The sequence below is a fragment of the Notolepis coatsorum genome, assembly GCF_963971535.1.
Source record: "Notolepis coatsorum genome assembly, chromosome: 5".
Lineage (NCBI taxonomy): Eukaryota > Metazoa > Chordata > Actinopteri > Aulopiformes > Paralepididae > Notolepis > Notolepis coatsorum.
This window is the reverse complement of record NC_140169.1, coordinates 48701189-48719857: the sequence shown is the minus strand read 5'-3', so window position 1 is coordinate 48719857 and position 18669 is coordinate 48701189. Positions and strand designations below refer to the sequence as shown.

The following is an 18669-nucleotide window of genomic DNA, read 5'->3' as shown; positions in this document are numbered from 1 at the left end:
ATATAGTCAGTGTTGTTCCATTTGAACAGATCAGTGGCTATCACCTGCCAAGGTCGCTCTGGAATGGGTTGTGACAGCGTTGGCTCTTTGGGGATGGAGTTGCGTCGTTCGAGGCAAATGCTACAAGATCCAACTAGTGTCTCTATTTGTTTGCACATCCCTGGCCAGAATATAACATCTCTTGCACGCTGCTTACACTTCTCCATGCCGAAGTGGCCTGTGTGTATGCGCAACAGCATGTCACCTCTGAGTGAGTGTGGCACAATGATTTTCTCACCTTTAAGCAGAATGCCATTTGATTCTGTTATTTCATCCCGGTGGTTCCAATATTCAGTGATGGCAGAGGGGCATTGTCTTGCAGTGTCTGGCCACCCTGATTGGATGATCTTCTTCAAGGCTGAGAGCTGCTCGTCTTTGGCTGTAGCAGTTCTGATGTCTTCCATCTTCCGGTCGCTCACAGGCGCACTGCTTACAACCGAGTGTATTTGCGAGTCCATGCCCTCACTCAGTGCGTCATCACAGCACGCTAGCGGCTTCCTAGATAGTGTGTCTGCTACTGGAATCTGCTTTCCAGGCTTGTGAACAATGTTCACCTCTGTCCCACTTCTGACACCATGTAATGTTTCTATTCTGCCTGTCACTCTTAGTGTCTAGCAGAAAGAACTGAATGTCCACACGATGACATTATAGCTGAAGGTTTGTTCACTTCCACTTTGGGTTGCACACATGAACTGACAGGTACCGTATCTGACGTCATTACCAAGAGTCTGGGCTAAACCAACTTATGGGTGAAACCATTATTCCAGGATACCACACCTGCCTCTTCAGAACACTCTTCCCTCTCCCTGCCTCTTCAGAACACTCTCCCCTCTCCCTGCCTCTTCAGAACACTCTTCCCTCTCCCTGCCTCTTCAGAACACTCTCCCCTCTCCCTGCAGGTGTTCTGGGGCTCTGCAGCTGGTCACCGTGCTGGTTCCTCTCCCCTCTCTCTCCCTGCAGGTGTTCTGGGGCTCTGCAGCTGGTCACCGTGCTGGTCCTCTCCCCTCCCTCTCCCTGCAGGTGTTCTGGTGCTCTGCAGCTGGTCACCGTGCTGGTTCCTCTCCCCTCTCTCTCCCTGCAGGTGTTCTGGGGCTCTGCAGCTGGTCACCGTGCTGGTTCCTCTCCCCTCCCTCTCCCTGCAGGTGTTCTGGGGCTCTGCAGCTGGTCACCGTGCTGGTTCCTCTCCCCTCTCTCTCCCTGCAGGTGTTCTGGGGCTCTGCAGCTGGTCACCGTGCTGGTTCCTCTCCCCTCTCCCTGCAGGTGTTCTGGGGCTCTGCAGCTGGTCACCGTGCTGGTTCCTCTCCCCTCTCTCTGCAGGTGTTCTGGGGCTCTGCAGCTGGTCACCATGCTGGTTCCTCTCCTCTCTCCCTGCAGGTGTTCTGGGCTCTGCAGCTGGTCACCGTGCTGGTTCCTCTCCCCTCCCTCTCCCTGCAGGTGTTCTGGGGCTCTGCAGCTGGTCACCGTGCTGGTTCCTCTCCCCTCTCTCTCCCTGCAGGTGTTCTGGGGCTCTGCAGCTGGTCACCGTGCTGGTTCCTCTCCCCTCTCTCTCCCTGCAGGTGTTCTGGGGCTCTGCAGCTGGTCACCGTGCTGGTTCCTCTCCCCTCTCCCTGCAGGTGTTCTGGGGCTCTGCAGCTGGTCACCGTGCTGGTTCCTCTCCCCTCCCTCTCCCTGCAGGTGTTCTGGGGCTCTGCAGCTGGTCACCGTGCTGGTTCCTCTCCCCTCTCTCTCCCTGCAGGTGTTCTGGGGCTCTGCAGCTGGTCACCGTGCTGGTTCCTCTCCCCTCCCTCTCCCTGCAGGTGTTCTGGGGCTCTGCAGCTGGTCACCGTGCTGGTTCCTCTCCCCTCTCCCTGCAGGTGTTCTGGGGCTCTGCAGCTGGTCACCGTGCTGGTTCCTCTCCCCTCTCTCTGCAGGTGTTCTGGGCTCTGCAGCTGGTGACGGTCCTGGTTCCGGGGGCCGTGTTCCACCTCTACGCCGCCTGTAAGAACATCGACCAGGAGGAGATCCTCCAGAGACCCATCTACACCGTCTTCTACATCATCTCCGTGCTGCTGCGCATCATCCTGGAGGTCATCGCCTTCTGGCTGCAGAGCCACCTGTTCGGCTTCCAGGTCAGAGGTCACCTTATCTCTTTTACCCCCCCCCCCCACACACACACACACACATTTTTCTTTTTGCATACAGTCAACGTATTCTTAAATAATAGCGCTGCCCGAGGCTTAGTGGCAATGCACCTGTACAGTCGTACACCTGGCGGTAACAGGGAAAATGCATAAAACACCCCTGGAACCTGATAAACAAGCTTAAAGCCAGGTAAATTTTTCAAGCACGACATGCACATTTGCAGTTTTGTGCCTTATTTGAATCGAACTCTATAAGCTTAGTACACACGTCACAAACTGCACGATGCAACACACCGAGTGAGAGAGAGAGACAGAGAGAGACAGAGAGAGCGAGAGAGAGAGAGCAAGAGAGAGAGCAAGAGAGAGAAAGAGAGAGAGAGAGAGAGAGCGAGACAGAGAGAGCAAGAGAGAGAGAGAGAGAGAGAGAGAGAGAGAGAGAGAGAGAGAGAGAGAGAGAGAGAGAGAGAGAGAGAGAGATCCACGGCGGGAACAGAATAGATATTGCATTAAAAACTCACCCTAACGCAGAATCGAGTCCAAGAGGAAGGAGACGACCGTGGAGATGACAAAGTTCACCAGTCCCATGATATTGTCCCCCCCGTTGGGATGAACTTGGGATTCTGTTCCTAGTTTATCTGCCACACGTTAGCACTCGATAACGTAGCTAACGCTAGCTAGTTAGGTTAGCTAACGCTAGTTAGCTGTACCTGCCTTTAGCTAAGCTACTAGCCGACATGGCTAGCCTGACTGAACGTTCTAACATGCAACAACTTTCATCTTCAGTCCATCTGCCGAACGTCCTCTTCGTCTTGGCATAACCTAATCACTATACTTGGTATTGATAAGCTTACGGCACGCAGCGTTATTTCTTCTGCTCCGATGCTGCACATTTGGTTTTCAAAAGTAGGATGCTCTTGGCCAAGACATCCACTCGCTCCCGTGGATAGCGCCGAATAGACCCCGTACCTGTACCCCCTCCCCTTGTGGATAATACCGGTCTTCTTCACATCTCTCTACCGACTACCAGACCGACGCCAACCAGCTCCCCCTAGTGTTAGTCCTCCCACAATGCTTTGCACAAAAGTAAACGGGTCATTGAATGAAACCAATAATATATCTGCAGAGCCGCAGAGCCCGGAACACTATTCTACAAACGTGTCTAATGTGAAATATATAAGCATGTAAGTGATAAGTGCCCACGCTAGGTCTTAGGTCAGATCGATAACTTCATAACTCATTGGTCTGCTCATCTTGACATCAAACAGCATCCTGCGAAGTGGTTGACATGCAGAACCAAATGAGTCTACAAAATGTTGTTGTTACTACTGACCGACAAGAGATAGCGAATGCACCGTTCCGACCCCCCCCAGTCATCGACCTTAGGTCGAGTGATTGAAGTTGCGGAATCTTTTATTTTATTTGCACTGGGAAGGACTCTCTTTATTCAGATGAGGTCCATTTCCCTTATCCGTTACACGTATTATCACTGTATGGCCTTACTTGATAATCCCATTATACAGAACCCACTTCTACATCCATACATATACCGTTCTTTCTCTAGGTCTCTGTGTGGATAAAAGCCCACTCCTAGGGTTTTACATCATAAATCAGGAACATTACGGGACCGTGTTGTTGCCGACTGGTTAAAGACACACTTCTAAAGTTTTTTACATCATAAATCATGAACATCACGAAGCAATGGGTAAAGTTACAATGCAAAAACATTTCAATGCTTACCCGTCCGTCTGGTCAGAAGAATGGATACAAAAAGATATATTATAAAAAGCTGTTTTATTTAGAAAAAGCAAGTTACAGAAGAGACTTCATTGGAAATGTCCAACTCAGTTAAAAGAAGTATAAAACAAAAACATCTCATCTGACACGGCTTGTGCCTGCTTGTGCCTGCCATGGAAAATCTTCAAATCTGGCTCCTCGAAGGAGGAACAGTCCTTTTTATATTGATCCGGCATCATATTTCTATTGGTCTAAAGACAGTGATGTCACAGGGATGTCATTTCACTAGCCAACCAACGTACAATACGTAGTATATATTTATCCAATCGTTTTACTTTACGTGCACAGTAAGTGTCCCTCCCTTTTCTTTTACTTGCGTTACCTTCAGTTACATAGTTTTTTCAAGTATGAGAAAGTCCCTCCACTTTTCATCTTATTCAGAACTTACAAAGGGTTAACCTGTTAACCATGCATCTGCCGGCCGGAGAGCTCAGGGAAGAGGCCCTGCCTGGCAAGGTCACATTCTTTCTGGTTAACTCCCTACTGCATGTTCATGTGGAGGGAGGGAGACAGATACATCTGTACAGACCAAGCAAATCATTCTTAAGCAGAAACATATAATTTGCCGATGAAACATATAATCAATATAGCATTATACATATCTATACCTTTATACCTACAGTATATATGTTTCCATAATTATTATATGTGAAAAATAGGTTAGATTCACACAACAATCATTTCACTGTCTTCCAACCAGAGTTTAGTTTTAAAGTCTATAAAGAATATACTGGTTATAAAGGAACAAACAGGATGTCAATTTCCAAAAGGGTCACTGTTGTTCTGTGGCACTTCACACCCCCTCTGTCATCCTGGTCGGTCATTTTCCATTGTCTTAATAGCGTCTATACTGGGGGACGAGATGGCGACTGCGGGGTCACGTGGCTGTGACTCTCCACACCCCCTCTGCCATCTTGGTACCTTGTTACCCTGGTAGCCGGCGGGAAGACTTGCATCTGTTGTTCCCGGCCACCTCACCTGAAGACAACACCTGGTGGTTATCTTGTGGTCATCTTGGTCATCTTGGGGTCACCCCCTCTGACCTCTTGGATCTCTCCCATAGTTTGAGGTAGGTTGAATTGTCACTTCTCACGGGTCCCCGAGAATTGTAGCAGCAGTCCTCTATTGAAGTGTGGTTGGCCTGGTCGTGTGACCCTGTCCGTAGGCCTCGCAGGACATCACAGATACGGTCCACAGAGGACTCATTTCTTTTCTCTCTTTCAGGTCCATTCAGGGCTCTCGTCGCCCTGTAACCTGGGTCCAGGCCGATTTCTCTCTGTCCGGTCTAGGAGGTCTAGGAGGTCTGGGAGGTCTAGGAGGTCTGGGAGGTCTGGGAGGTCTAGGAGGTCTAGGTGAGGACCTTGAGGATGCTCTGGAGCTTGACCCATCCCGGTCTTCCTCCATTTCCGAGTTCTGACCTGGGTCAGCATATTCCTTCTTGCCATTCGCTGCGTCGTCCACTGACTCCGGGGGACCCCCCCCCCCGTCTAAGAATGCTCCTGGCCCGAAATAGGGCAGGTTCTGATCCTTCCGGTCCGAACTGTACTGTCGGTTTCCTTGGTGTATCCTAAGGAGGGAGGTCGGTTCATTCCAGGATCGCAACATATTCACTTTGATCATCTGATCCTTCATAGAGCGTACAGCTTTCTCTGCCACCCCGTTCGTATTGGGCTGGTAGGGTACAGAGTATTGGGCCATTACACCCGCTTCCTCCAGTAGTTTCAGTCCTGCTCTCAGATACTGCTATTCGTCTCGATGGCACTGGTTCAGGTTTTGTCCCCCTTACCAGCGCACATTGTTCACAGGCCTTTCGGACTGTTGTTTCCGTCCATTTCCTTCTTGCACAGGGGGTCTACCCTGTGTTGTGCTTGTCTCGGTCCAGACTGGGTAGTTAGTTACTGTTATGTCTGGTGTTAGCTCTGGCTAGTTAGCCTGCTGTAGACTCAGGCTAGGTAGCCTCTTGTAGACTCAGGCTATGTAGCCTCTTGTAGACTCAGCTATGTAGCCTCTTGTAGACTCAGCTCCTGCTGATAACACCAGCCTGTATGATTACGCTGGTTCCACTTCCGTCACAGTAGCAGGACTCATGCTCCTGCTAGCTTCTGGCTCGTCATCATGCTAATAGCTCCTGTTCGCAATGGCTAGTTAGCCTGCTCTGCATGCTGCTCTTGGGTTAGTTTCTCCCCCATGTTTTCCCCTGGATCTTGACCGGGGGTTCTTATTTCTCTTTCCATCATTTGGGCCATTGAAGCCCCTTTGGGGAGCTAGCGTCTCCTTGTGCTAGCTTCTCTTGAGCTATTATTCAATATGTTGAGTAATCAGAACTGTGTTCAGTTTCAGAGGTATTTAGCTCCCCATCCTGTTCAGGCTCAGACTCAGTTTCACCTGAAGGTGTCATCTGTGGCCTCGGGTTCTGATCCTCGATCTGAATGTCGCCATCCTCCTCTTCCGGGCCATAGAAAATGGAACAGTGCTCATAATTGATGTTTTTGGCCTTTAGGTACTCGTCTAGAGAGCTGAACGCCTCTATGTCAGTGGAGGGAGATGCTCGTTTTGAGGTGGAGCCTTGCGCCTCATAAAGAGGAAAATTGACTACATCGTCTTCTTGGTTCTGTCCATTTCCAATATCCTGTGGCAGAACAGGGTCTCCATTTGTGGGTTCAAATGTCAGGTCCGACATAACCACACACATAACCATCCAGTCGTCATCACTCTCCTTATTTTGTGGTGACTCCTCCACCGTCAGTTCCCTGTGGTCTAGATCTATGGATTGTTCACGTTGAGAATCTTCATGATTCAACCCTTGCTCTTTAATTGTCGCTTCCGTCTTGACCGCATTCTCACCCTGCATAAACAGTGTCTCAGGAGGCAGAGCGGTCGTCTGGCAATCGGAGGGTTTCTGGTTCGATTCCAGCTTGTCCCAGGTAGTGTGTAGAAATGTCCCTGAGCAAGACACATAACCTTTAACTGCTCCAGTTTTGCAGGTTGGCACCCTGCATGGCTGTCTCCACTGTCTGTGGTGTTTAAGGTGAGCCTTCCTCTTGAAGCTCTTTCCACACTGGTCACAGCAGTAAGGTTTCTCTCCTGTGTGTACCATGTGTTGTAGTTTAAGGTGACGCTTCGTCTTGAAGCTCTTTCCACACTGGTCACAGCAGTAAGGTTTCTCTTCTGTGTGTACCACGTGGTGTAGTTTAAGGTGACGCTTCGTCTTGAAGCTCCTTCCACACTGGCCACAGCAGTAAGGTTTCTCTCCTGTGTGTACCAAGTGGTGACTTTTAAGCTCTCCCTTCGTCTTGAAGGTCTTCTTACACTGGGCACAACAGTAAGGTTTCTCTCCTGTGTGTACCACGTGGTGTATTTTAAGGTGACGCTTCGTCTTGAAGCTCTTTTCACACTGGTCACAGCAGTAAGGTTTCTCTCGTGTGTGCACCATGTGGTGTGTTTTAAGGTGAGCCTTTGTCTTGAAGCTCCTTCCACACTGGCCACAGCAGTAAGGTTTCTCTCCTGTGTGTACCAAGTGGTGACGTTTAAGGTCTGCCTTCGCCTTGAAGGTCTTCTTACACTGGGCACAACAGTAAGGTTTCTCTCCTGTGCCACTTACTGCCTGCTGTACAGCCGGCAGCTCTGGGTATTGTGATTTGCTTGGTTCTGTGAATTCCTCACTTTCCGCAAGCGTCTCAGGGGACTCTGGGTGTGTTCCCCGTTCTCCTGGGTAGTCTAACCCCCTGCTGGGTGTAGAAGCTCCCAATCCATCATCCGAGGGTAATTCATCGTCCTCTGTGATGTGGGGATGATTGTGAGACATCCTGTTCACTTCCATTAGCTCTGGCTTGGTAGCCAGCTGTTAGCTCATGTCTGGCTAGGGCCAGTTCACTTCCTGTTAGCACTGGCTTGTTAGCCTGTTGTGAGCTAGTTAGCTCTGGCTCGTTAGCCTGTTTGGAGCTAGTTAGCTCTTGGCTAGTTAGCCATCAATTCACTCTTGGCTTGTTAGCCTGTTGGGAGCTAGTTAGCTCTTGGCTAGTTAGCCATCAATCAGCTCCTGGCTTTGTTAGCCTGTGGTTGGCTAGTTAGCCATCAATTCACTCCTGGCTTGTTAGCCTGTTGAGAGCTAGTTAGCTCTTGGCTAGTTATCCATCAATTCACTCTTGGCTTGTTAGCCTGTGGGGAGCTAGTTAGCTCTTGGCTAGTTAGCCATCAATTCACTCTTGGCTTGTTAGCCTGTGGGGAGCTAGTTAGCTCTTGGCTAGTTAGCCATCATTCCTGTGAACGCGCCGTTTTGGCAGCGTCACGTAGCCTCGGGCTAGGTAGCCATCCAGTTAGCACTTAGCTCGCTTGTGGCTAGTTAGCCTGCATTCCTGTGAACGCGCCGTTTTGGCAGCGCCGTCACGTAGCCTCGGGCTAGGTAGCCATCCAGTTAGCACTTAGCTCGCTTGTGGCTAGTTAGCCTGCATTCCTGTGAACGCGCCATTTTGGCAGCGCCGTCACGTAGCCTCGGGCTAGGTAGCCATCCAGTTAGCACTTAGCTCGCTTGTGGCTAGTTAGCCTGCATTCCTGTGAACGCGCCGTTTTGGCAGCGCCGTTACGTAGCCTCGGGCTAGGTAGCCATCCAGTTAGCACTTAGCTCGCTTGTGGCTAGTTAGCCTGCATTCCTGTGAACGCGCCGTTTTGGCAGCGCCGTCACGTAGCCTCGGGCTAGGTAGCCATCGAGTTAGCACTTAGCTCGCTTGTGGCTAGTTAGCCTGCATTCCTGTGAGCGCGCCGTTTTGGCAGCGCCGTCACGTAGCCTCGGGCTAGGTAGCCATCCAGTTAGCACTTAGCTCGCTTGTGGCTAGTTAGCCTGCATTCCTGTGAACGCGCCGTTTTGGCAGCGCCGTCACGTAGCCTCGGGCTAGGTAGCCATCCAGTTAGCACTTAGCTCGCTTGTAGCTAGTTAGCCTGCATTCCTGTGAACGCGCCGTTTTGGCAGCGCCGTCACGTAGCCTCGGGCTAGGTAGCCATCCAGTTAGCACTTAGCTCGCTTGTGGCTAGTTAGCCTGCATTCCTGTGAACGCGCCGTTTTGGCAGCGCCGTCACGTAGCCTCGGGCTAGGTAGCCATCCAGTTAGCACTTAGCTCGCTTGTGGCTAGTTAGCCTGCATTCCTGTGAACGCGCCGTTTTGGCAGCGCCACGTAGCCTCGGGCTAGGTAGCCATCCAGTTAGCACTTAGCTCGCTTGTGGCTAGTTAGCCTGCATTCCTGTGAACGCGCCGTTTTGGCAGCGCCGTCACGTAGCCTCGGGCTAGGTAGCCATCCAGTTAGCACTTAGCTCGCTTGTAGCTAGTTAGCCTGCATTCCTGTGAACGCGCCGTTTTGGCAGCGCCGTCACGTAGCCTCGGGCTAGGTAGCCATCCAGTTAGCACTTAGCTCGCTTGTGGCTAGTTAGCCTGCATTCCTGTGAACGCGCCGTTTTGGCAGCGCCGTCACGTAGCCTCGGGCTAGGTAGCCATCCAGTTAGCACTTAGCTCGCTTGTGGCTAGTTAGCCTGCATTCCTGTGAACGCGCCGTTTTGGCAGCGCCACGTAGCCTCGGGCTAGGTAGCCATCCAGTTAGCACTTAGCTCGCTTGTGGCTAGTTAGCCTGCATTCCTGTGAACGCGCCGTTTTGGCAGCGCCGTCACGTAGCCTCGGGCTAGGTAGCCATCCAGTTAACACTTAGCTCGCTTGTGGCTAGTTAGCCTGCATTCCTGTGAACGCGCCGTTTTGGCAGCGCCGTCACGTAGCCTCGGGCTAGGTAGCCATCCAGTTAGCACTTAGCTCGCTTGTGGCTAGTTAGCCTGCATTCCTGTGAACGCGCCGTTTTGTCAGCGCCACGTAGCCTCGGGCTAGGTAGCCATCCAGTTAGCACTTAGCTCGCTTGTGGCTAGTTAGCCTGCATTCCTGTGGGCAAAGCACGAAATTATTTTGCACTTGTAACTCCCCCCAGAGCTTTCTAAACATTACGTAACTTTTTAGTCGTGAGTAAACTTTACTTTAATCACAAAGATAGAGCTTTCTATTGAATTGTGATATTCCCGAGTAGAGCTTTCCACTCGAGTCGCCAGTAGAGCTTTCTACTTTAAGTTTGACTGTAAGTAAACATTCCGTTACCCTTTAGTCGCAAGTAAACGTTACTTTAATCACAAAGATAGAGCTTTCTATTGAATTGTGATATTCCCGAGTAGAGCTTTCCACTCGAGTCGCCAGTAGAGCTTTCTACTTTAAGTTTGACTGTAAGTAAACATTCCGTTACCCTTTAGTCGCAAGTAAACGTTACTTTAATCACAAAGATAGAGCTTTCTATTGAATTGTGATATTCCCGAGTAGAGCTTTCCACTCGAGTCGCCAGTAGAGCTTTCTACTTTAAGTTTGACTGTAAGTAAACATTCCGTTACCCTTTAGTCGCAAGTAAACGTTACTTTAATCACAAAGATAGAGCTTTCTATTGAATTGTGATATTCCCGAGTAGAGCTTTCCACTCGAGTCGCCAGTAGAGCTTTCTACTTTAAGTTTGACTGTAAGTAAACATTCCGTTACCCTTTAGTCGCAAGTAAACGTTACTTTAATCACAAAGATAGAGCTTTCTATTGAATTGTGATATTCCCGAGTAGAGCTTTCCACTCGAGTCGCCAGTAGAGCTTTCTACTTTAAGTTTGACTGTAAGTAAACATTCCGTTACCCTTTTGTCGCAAGTAAACGTTACTTTAATCACAAAGATAGAGCTTTCTATTGAATTGTGATATTCCCGAGTAGAGCTTTCCACTCGAGTCGCCAGTAGAGCTTTCTACTTTAAGTTTGACTGTAAGTAAACATTCCGTTACCCTTTAGTCGCAAGTAAACGTTACTTTAATCACAAAGATAGAGCTTTCTATTGAATTGTGATATTCCCGAGTAGAGCTTTCCACTCGAGTCGCCAGTAGAGCTTTCTACTTAAATTTTTTGTCAAATCTGTAATTAATTTTACTCCAGAGGCTTTTGACAGTAGTCCTGTTTTCTTCGGCCGTTAGCACCTATTCAGTTAGTATAAATGCCCAACGCAAGGGACGCCATGATAAGTGCCCACGCTAGGTCTTAGGTCAGATCGATAACTTCATAACTCATTGGTCTGCTCATCTTGACATCAAACAGCGTCCTGCGAAGTGGTTGACATGCAGAACCAAATGAGTCTACAAAATGTTGTTGTTACTACTGACCGACAAGAGATAGCGAATGCACCGTTCCGACCCCTCCCAGTCATCGACCTTAGGTCGAGTGATTGAAGTTGCGGAATCTTTTATTTTATTTGCACTGGGAAGGACTCTCTTTATTCAGATGAGGTCCATTTCCCTTATCCGTTACACGTATTATCACTGTATGGCCTTACTTGATAATCCCATTATACAGAACCCACTTCTACATCCATACATATACCTTTCTCTAGGTCTCTGTGTGGATAAAAGCCCACTCCTAGGGTTTTACATCATAAATCAGGAACATTACGGGACCGTGTTGTTGCCGACTGGTTAAAGACACACTTCTAAAGTTTTTTACATCATAAATCATGAACATCACGAAGCAATGGGTAAAGTTACAATGCAAAAACATTTCAATGCTTACCCGTCCGTCTGGTCAGAAGAATGGATACAAAAAGATATATTATAAAAAGCTGTTTTATTTAGAAAAAGCAAGTTACAGAAGAGACTTCATTGGAAATGTCCAACTCAGTTAAAAGAAGTATAAAACAAAAACATCTCATCTGACACAGCTTGTGCCTACTTGTGCCTGCCATGGAAAATCTTCAAATCTGGCTCCTCGAAGGAGGAACAGTCCTTTTTATATTGATCCGGCATCATATTTCTATTGGTCTAAAGACAGTGATGTCACAGGGATGTCATTTCACTAGCCAACCAACGTACAATACGTAGTATATATTTATCCAATCGTTTTACTTTACGTGCACAGTAAGTGTCCCTCCCTTTTCTTTTACTTGCGTTACCTTCAGTTACATAGTTTTTTCAAGTATGAGAAAGTCCCTCCACTTTTCATCTTATTCAGAACTTACAAAGGGTTAACCTGTTAACCATGCGTCTGCCGGCCGGAGAGCTCAGGGAAGAGGCCCTGCCTGGCAAGGTCACATTCTTTCTGGTTAACTCCCTACTGCATGTTCATGTGGAGGGAGGGAGACAGATACATCTGTACAGACCAAGCAAATCATTCTTAAGCAGAAACATATAATTTGCCGATGAAACATATAATCAATATAGCATTATACATATCTATACCTTTATACCTACAGTATATATGTTTCCATAATTATTATATGTGAAAAATAGGTTAGATTCACACAACAATCATTTCACTGTCTTCCAACCAGAGTTTAGTTTTAAAGTCTATAAAGAATATACTGGTTATAAAGGAACAAACAGGATGTCAATTTCCAAAAGGGTCACTGTTGTTCTGTGGCACTTCACAGTAAGCAAAACTAGATTTTAGGTCTGTGATGGAAGGTGATTGTTAACATTCTATTTATTTTTATTTTTATAAAAATATCACCTCCTGGTTTGGGAATAGCACCGCACAAGACCGCAGCAGACTGCAAAGAGTGGCCCGTTCGCCTAAATATTAAAGGCAACCAACTTGTGTCTAGCCACGCCCAACTTGCGTCTAGCCATGCCCCCGCAGCGACGCGGCAGCAGCAGAGCGTAGCGGCAACATTATGTAGCAGTAATCCCCCCTTTTTTACTATCCAGAACTAGCTCAACTGGCAGCGCTGCATTGCTGTGGATCCTACGGTCCGTTGCTGGCAAGTTTGATTCCCTTCAATTTTTTTTTTTTTTTTTTTTTTAATTCATTCGCCGTTAAGTTTAGGCATGTTAACTTTAAGCATTGTTTCGGAGTTGGTTAAGGTTAGGCATTGTTTCGGAGTTGGTTATGGTTAGAAGGGTTAAGTTTAGGCGCTGTTAAGGAGCTGGTTAAGGTTAGAGTTTGTCTTAGAGAATGGCAATATTCTTTCGGAGTTGGTTATGGTTAAGAAGGTTAAGGTTAGGCATTCTTTCGGAGTTGGTTATGGTTAAGGTTAAGGTTAGGCATTGTTTCAGAGTTGGTTATGGTTAGAAGGGTTAAGTTTAGGCGCTGTTAAGGAGCTGGTTAAGGTTAGAGTTTGTCTCGCGCTGCCGCGGTCACATGGGCGTAGTGGCCAATCAGAGAAACGCTAAACACAAGTTGGTTGCCGAAAATATTCACGCGGCCCGTTCAGCCGAACGCACAATTGGAGGTGGGCTTCCCACTCTCCAGAACATTTACAACAAGCGTTGTAAGAATAAGGCCAAGAGAATAATAAAAGACTCGAGCCACCCAAACAACTGCCTCTTTGAACTGCTGCGGTCAGGCAAGCGATACCGGAGTCTCAGAAGGAGCTTCTATCCCCAGGCCATCAGGATGCTCAATGACAATTAACACTATGTAACAAACCATCAAACACACTCACAGCTGAGCACACACACCCACACGTACACACCCACTTTAAATGGACAACTCACTGTAACACCCACTTTACACATTATATTATTGGCAACTCATTGCACATAGCCAAGCCTTGCACCTTACCTTACCACCACAAGGTGGCACCACAAGCTACCTCATCCCATTTACCTCATCCCATTTATATTATATTGTGTTATATTGTATTGTAAACACTCTGCATTGTATATTGCACCACAAGCTACCTCATCCCATTTACCTCATCCCATTTATATTGTATTGTAACTACTCTGCATTGTATATTGTACATAAGTATATTGAACATCTTTTGTCTTGTTTACACTTGTTTAAGTACTTGACTTTCTATTTTATACTTGTTAATTGTTATACTTTTTATAATTATCTATTTTTACCTAGCACACTCTCAGGAGCAAAACAGAAAGAAGCATTTCATACAAAAGTATCCTGTATTTCTGTGTGACAACTAATAAAGAAACTTGAACTTGGTCAGTAACAGGGGTCTCCAAGTCCCTTTCCACTTTATCCAATCAGGAGAGAGAACCCTAGATATCATTTAAAAAAAATGCATTCATATTTACAATCATTCAGATTGTTTTACTTGTTTCAAGGACATATTTGCTTAAAACTAGTTTTTATTTCTTATTTTTGTCAAACCATTTTTGCAGTGTGGAGTTCTCTCCTGGTTTGGACTGGAAGACCCATGTTACTAAGCAAACACTATATCAGTGATGGCTGTCAGAATGTAGAGCTATTATTTTAATACGTAGACCAATTATAAAAATGTAATCAACAAAAAACACTTACAGCTCCTTTAATTGATACTAACTTTGCAATACCTGGCAGCAGCAGGTGGCCATCATTTTAATGGGTAATTGTGTTAAATATTTACGTGCCCTTACAGTCCAATGCAGCAGCTTTCTGTTCGGTTAGTTACTACAGTAGCAATTAAATTGTGGGAAATGTGCTTACCATCTGACAAGAAGATAGATATTACCAATAGATACAAATTTTCTCTGTGCATTCAGTAGAAAGCTATGCGGCCAATCCTAGAGTTCTGTATATCTATATAAGTCCACCAGCCTTCCCAGGACGATATCTGTCACCTAAACAGCATTTTATGAATCAAATTTAAAAGAACGCGCAAAGTTTAAGCTATTTTAAACTAGCTTAACGCCAACATTTTGGGAAATTAGCCCATCATCTTCTCCAGAGAGAGACGAGAAGATAGATACCAGTCTCCTCTCCGTGCGTTCAGTAGAAAGCTATCTGGCTGCACGTTAGCCTATAGCTTAGCACAATGAATGGAAGCGGACATGACCGGTTAGCCTAGGCATTGTCCAACTAACACCTCTCCCCAAGGCTAACTGGCCATGTCCGCTTCCATTCATTGTGCTAAGCTAGGCTAACATGCAGCCAGATAGCTTTCTACTGAACGCACGGAGAGGAAACTGGTATCTATCTTCTCGTCTCTCTCTGGAGAAGACGGTAAGCTAATTTCCCAAAATGTTGGCGTTAAGCTAGTTTAAAATAGCTTAAACTTTTTTTTGTGCTAAATCTACCCCATTTCCCAGTAAGCTAGCATGTCATAGCTGGTAACTTTGGATTCACTAGTTTCATAATGATGCCAGTATATTCACACTAGCTTAAAAAAAACTAGCCTGCTAGAGCCCTATAATCGGCTGAATGTCCTACATTTTAATCGGCCGACCTCTAGAAAATACTATACAAAAATAATTGATCTATCTAAATGTTGGGAATAATTAATTTGGTCAATTATAAGTCCATGTATTGATTGATTGATTGATTGATTGATTGAAAACTTTATTAACAGATTGCAGAATGGGTACAATACAGTACGGCTCAATACACACAATTGTTAAGGGGATGCAGACCTGAGAAAGACATTTGTCTTGTTTCCATCAGGGTCCCCCATTTTCAATTCATAGACATTTATGACATACACAACATACATGACATTTATGGCATAGGGACATATAGGTATTTAGTACTGATACATTTGTGACATAAACGGTATTCAAATATACAGTACTGTTACCCCTAGATCCTGACAGAGTATATACTGGGGAGGGGACTGTACATTAGGAGGAGGGGGTGGGTGGGTGGGAGAGAAATATACATACGACGGGGAGGGAATATATACATGCGGTGGGGAGGAGACTGTCTATTAGGAGGTGGTGGGGGTTTTGGGCATTTACGGTGGCCAGTTTCGAATTGCAGCCTCCCGTAGGTGCTCTTTAAGAGCGGTTTTGAATGTGGGTAGGGATTCACATTCCTTTACAGCTTTGGGTAGGGCGTTCCACATTGATGTGGCATAATTGCGAAACGTATTTAGTCCCTTGTTTGAGCCGAATCTGGGTTTAACATGATTTTCATCTTGTTCACATCAGGGTCCCCCATTTTCAATTCATCATAATTATATGACATACATGACATACAGATAGACAGTACTGCTACATCTATACATTTATGACATACCAGATTTGCAAATACAGTACTGTTTGTGATACAAAAAGAGTCCAGAAAAGAGAGTATATACATTTGACGTAGAAACTGTACATTGGAGGAGGTTGTGTAGGTGGGGGGGGGGGGGGGTGGGTAGGAGGGGTGGGTGGGACACTGTACAACTGTACAAGCAAAACTGTACATTGGAATATTGACGAAACCATACTTGGTCATTTACTGTACATTGGAGGGGGTTGGGTTAGGACATTTACAGGGGCCAGTTTCGAATTGCAGTCTCCCGTAGGTGTTCTTTAAGAGTGGTTTTGAAAGTGGGTAGTGATTCACATTCCTTTACAGCTGTGGGTAGGGCGTTCCACATTGATGTGGCATAATTGCGAAACGTGTTTAGTCCCTTGTTTGAGCCGAATCTGGGTTTAACATGATTTGTGGAGCTTCCTCTGGTGTTGTGATCGTGGTATTCACTGACCATGGGTACCTTGGTCGTGTAGTGTATCTTGTAGACCAGGCCCATTGCAAGTTGCTGTACTCTGTCGTCTACTCTAAGCCATCCTAGGTTGTCAAAGTGGGCAGGGGTGAGGTGAGTTCTAGGAGTAAGGTCAAGTAGTAGTCTGACTAGTTTGTTTTGTGATGTTTGTAATCTTTCTTTTTAGCGCCTTTGAGGTGCTTTGGTACCATGAGGTGCAAGCATAGTCGTAGTACCCTTGAATGAGTGCTCCTGCCAGAGTCTTCAGGGTATTCTTGTTTACCAGAGAGGAGATCCGGTACAAGAATCTAGTTCGTTGGTTGACTTTTTTTTATTACATTGGATGCCATTTTGTCCCAGGAAAGATTTGCCTCTAGGATGGAACCCAGGTAGGTAATTTCATCTTTCCTTGTGACAATATTGTCACCCACTGTAACTGAGAAGCCGTCGGTCTTGCTGAGTTTGTTATTTGAACCGAAGAGAAATGGACTCTGTTTTGCCCATGTGTAATGATAGTTTGTTATCAGCGAGCCAGGTGCAGATTCTGCCGAGTTCCGAGCTGAGGGCTTTTTCAACCTGTAACTTGTCTGTCAATTATACAGGCTTTATAGTAAAAGTGACAAGGTTTTTCAAAGTTACCTCCTTTAGAACATTCCGGAATTCTCAGCCAGACTGTGAGCTGAGGATCCCGGAATGTTAATTAAGGCGGTAATTGAGTTAAGTAACACAAATCATATCATTGCTACTTGGAGAGATTGTATATTTGAAAAAAAAATCTTTGAAAAACTAGAGACCCTTTTTCGTCCACTAGTAGTCCATCCATTCAGCACATCTCTCCCTCTCTCTGTATCACTCCTTCTCCATCGCTCTCTCTATAGAGCCATATGGAATCCGCGATCACGGAATCGCGGACGGAATCGTGGAATTGAGCAATAAAAATGGAATCAACTATATATATATTTTTTTTTTACTTTTTTTTATGTTGTGGGACTTGTACAGCACTTTGTTAAACTTTGTCAGTGCTGTAAAGTTTAAACATTTTTAAATGTTAGACAAACAAAACACTTTGCTTTCATGAAATATTGTAAGCCGTCATTTGAGGCTTTATAAAAGCAGCACAATGAACACAAATCTGTCAGTGCTGAGTCCGACCTCATCTTAAATAACAAACAGCATTGCTTGTTGTAGTTAACAAAGAGAGGCAGAGTTGATTTTGCAAAAATATATATGATAATTTTTTTTTTTTTTTAATAATCGAATTTTATTTTCATATTCGAATCCCATGCCCATCGAACGAAGCTTCGAAGCTTCGAAGTATTTAAGACAGCCCTATTAAATGGACTGTTATATCTTATTAAATTGTGGACATTTATTCATTCCCACTTATTAGACACTATTTCTGATGGTAAAATGAGCGTACAAAGCAAAATACAGAATTCTGAAATATTAAAACGGAAAAAAAAGGAATTTGGAAAAAAATTTAATGGAATTTGAAAAAAAAATTACGGATTTCATATGGCTCTACTGTCTCTCCCTCTCCAGGTCCACCCGCTGTACATGTGTGACGCCAGCGCGCTGGAGAAGTCGTTCAACGTGACCAAGTGCATGGTGCCCGAGCACTTCGAGAAGACCATCTTCCTGAGCGCCATGTACACCTTCACCGTCATCACCATCCTCCTCTGCGTCGCCGAGATCTTCGAGATACTGTGCCGGCGGCTCGGCTACCTCACCAACCAGTGACCCCCCACTCCGTCTGCCCACATGCGGGCACACAAGCAGAGACACCAGTGACCCACTCCGTCTGCCCGCGCGGGCACACAAGCAGAGACACCAACCAGTGACCCGCTCCATCTGCCCACACACGGGCACACAAGCAGAGACACACCAGTGACCCACTCCGTCTGCCCGTGCGGGCACACAAGCAGAGACACCACAGTGACCCACTCCATCTGCCCGCGCGGGCACACAAGCAGAGACACACCAGTGACCCACTCCGTCTGCACGCGCGCGGGCACACAAGCAGAGACACCACCAGTGACCCACTCCGTCTGCACGCGGGCACACAAGCAGAGACACCAGTGACCCACTCCGTCTGCCCGTGCGGGCACACAAGCAGAGACACCGGTGACCCACTCCGTCTGCACGCGCGGGCACACAAGCAGAGACACCACCAGTGACCCACTCCGTCTGCACGCGCGCGGGCACACAAGCAGAGACACCACCAGTGACCCACTCCGTCTGCACGCGCGGGCACACAAGCAGAGACACCAGTGACC

The 18669-nt window shown here is 46.7% G+C and overlaps 1 protein-coding gene across 1 annotated transcript in view; it reads left to right on the top strand.

The window, feature by feature from the left end:
* Positions 1–18133, top strand: part of LOC311228944 (gap junction epsilon-1 protein) — a gene marked incomplete at both ends in the record, with an annotated part of 21017 nt that extends 2884 nt beyond the window's left edge. Inside the window, 2 exons of the mRNA XM_084314905.1 lie at positions 1950–2147; positions 17936–18133. Of these exons, the coding sequence (XP_084171031.1) occupies positions 1950–2147; positions 17936–18133 (396 nt within the window). The remainder of the gene's footprint in view (positions 1–1949; positions 2148–17935) is intronic.
* Between the last annotated feature and the right edge of the window lie 536 nt (positions 18134–18669).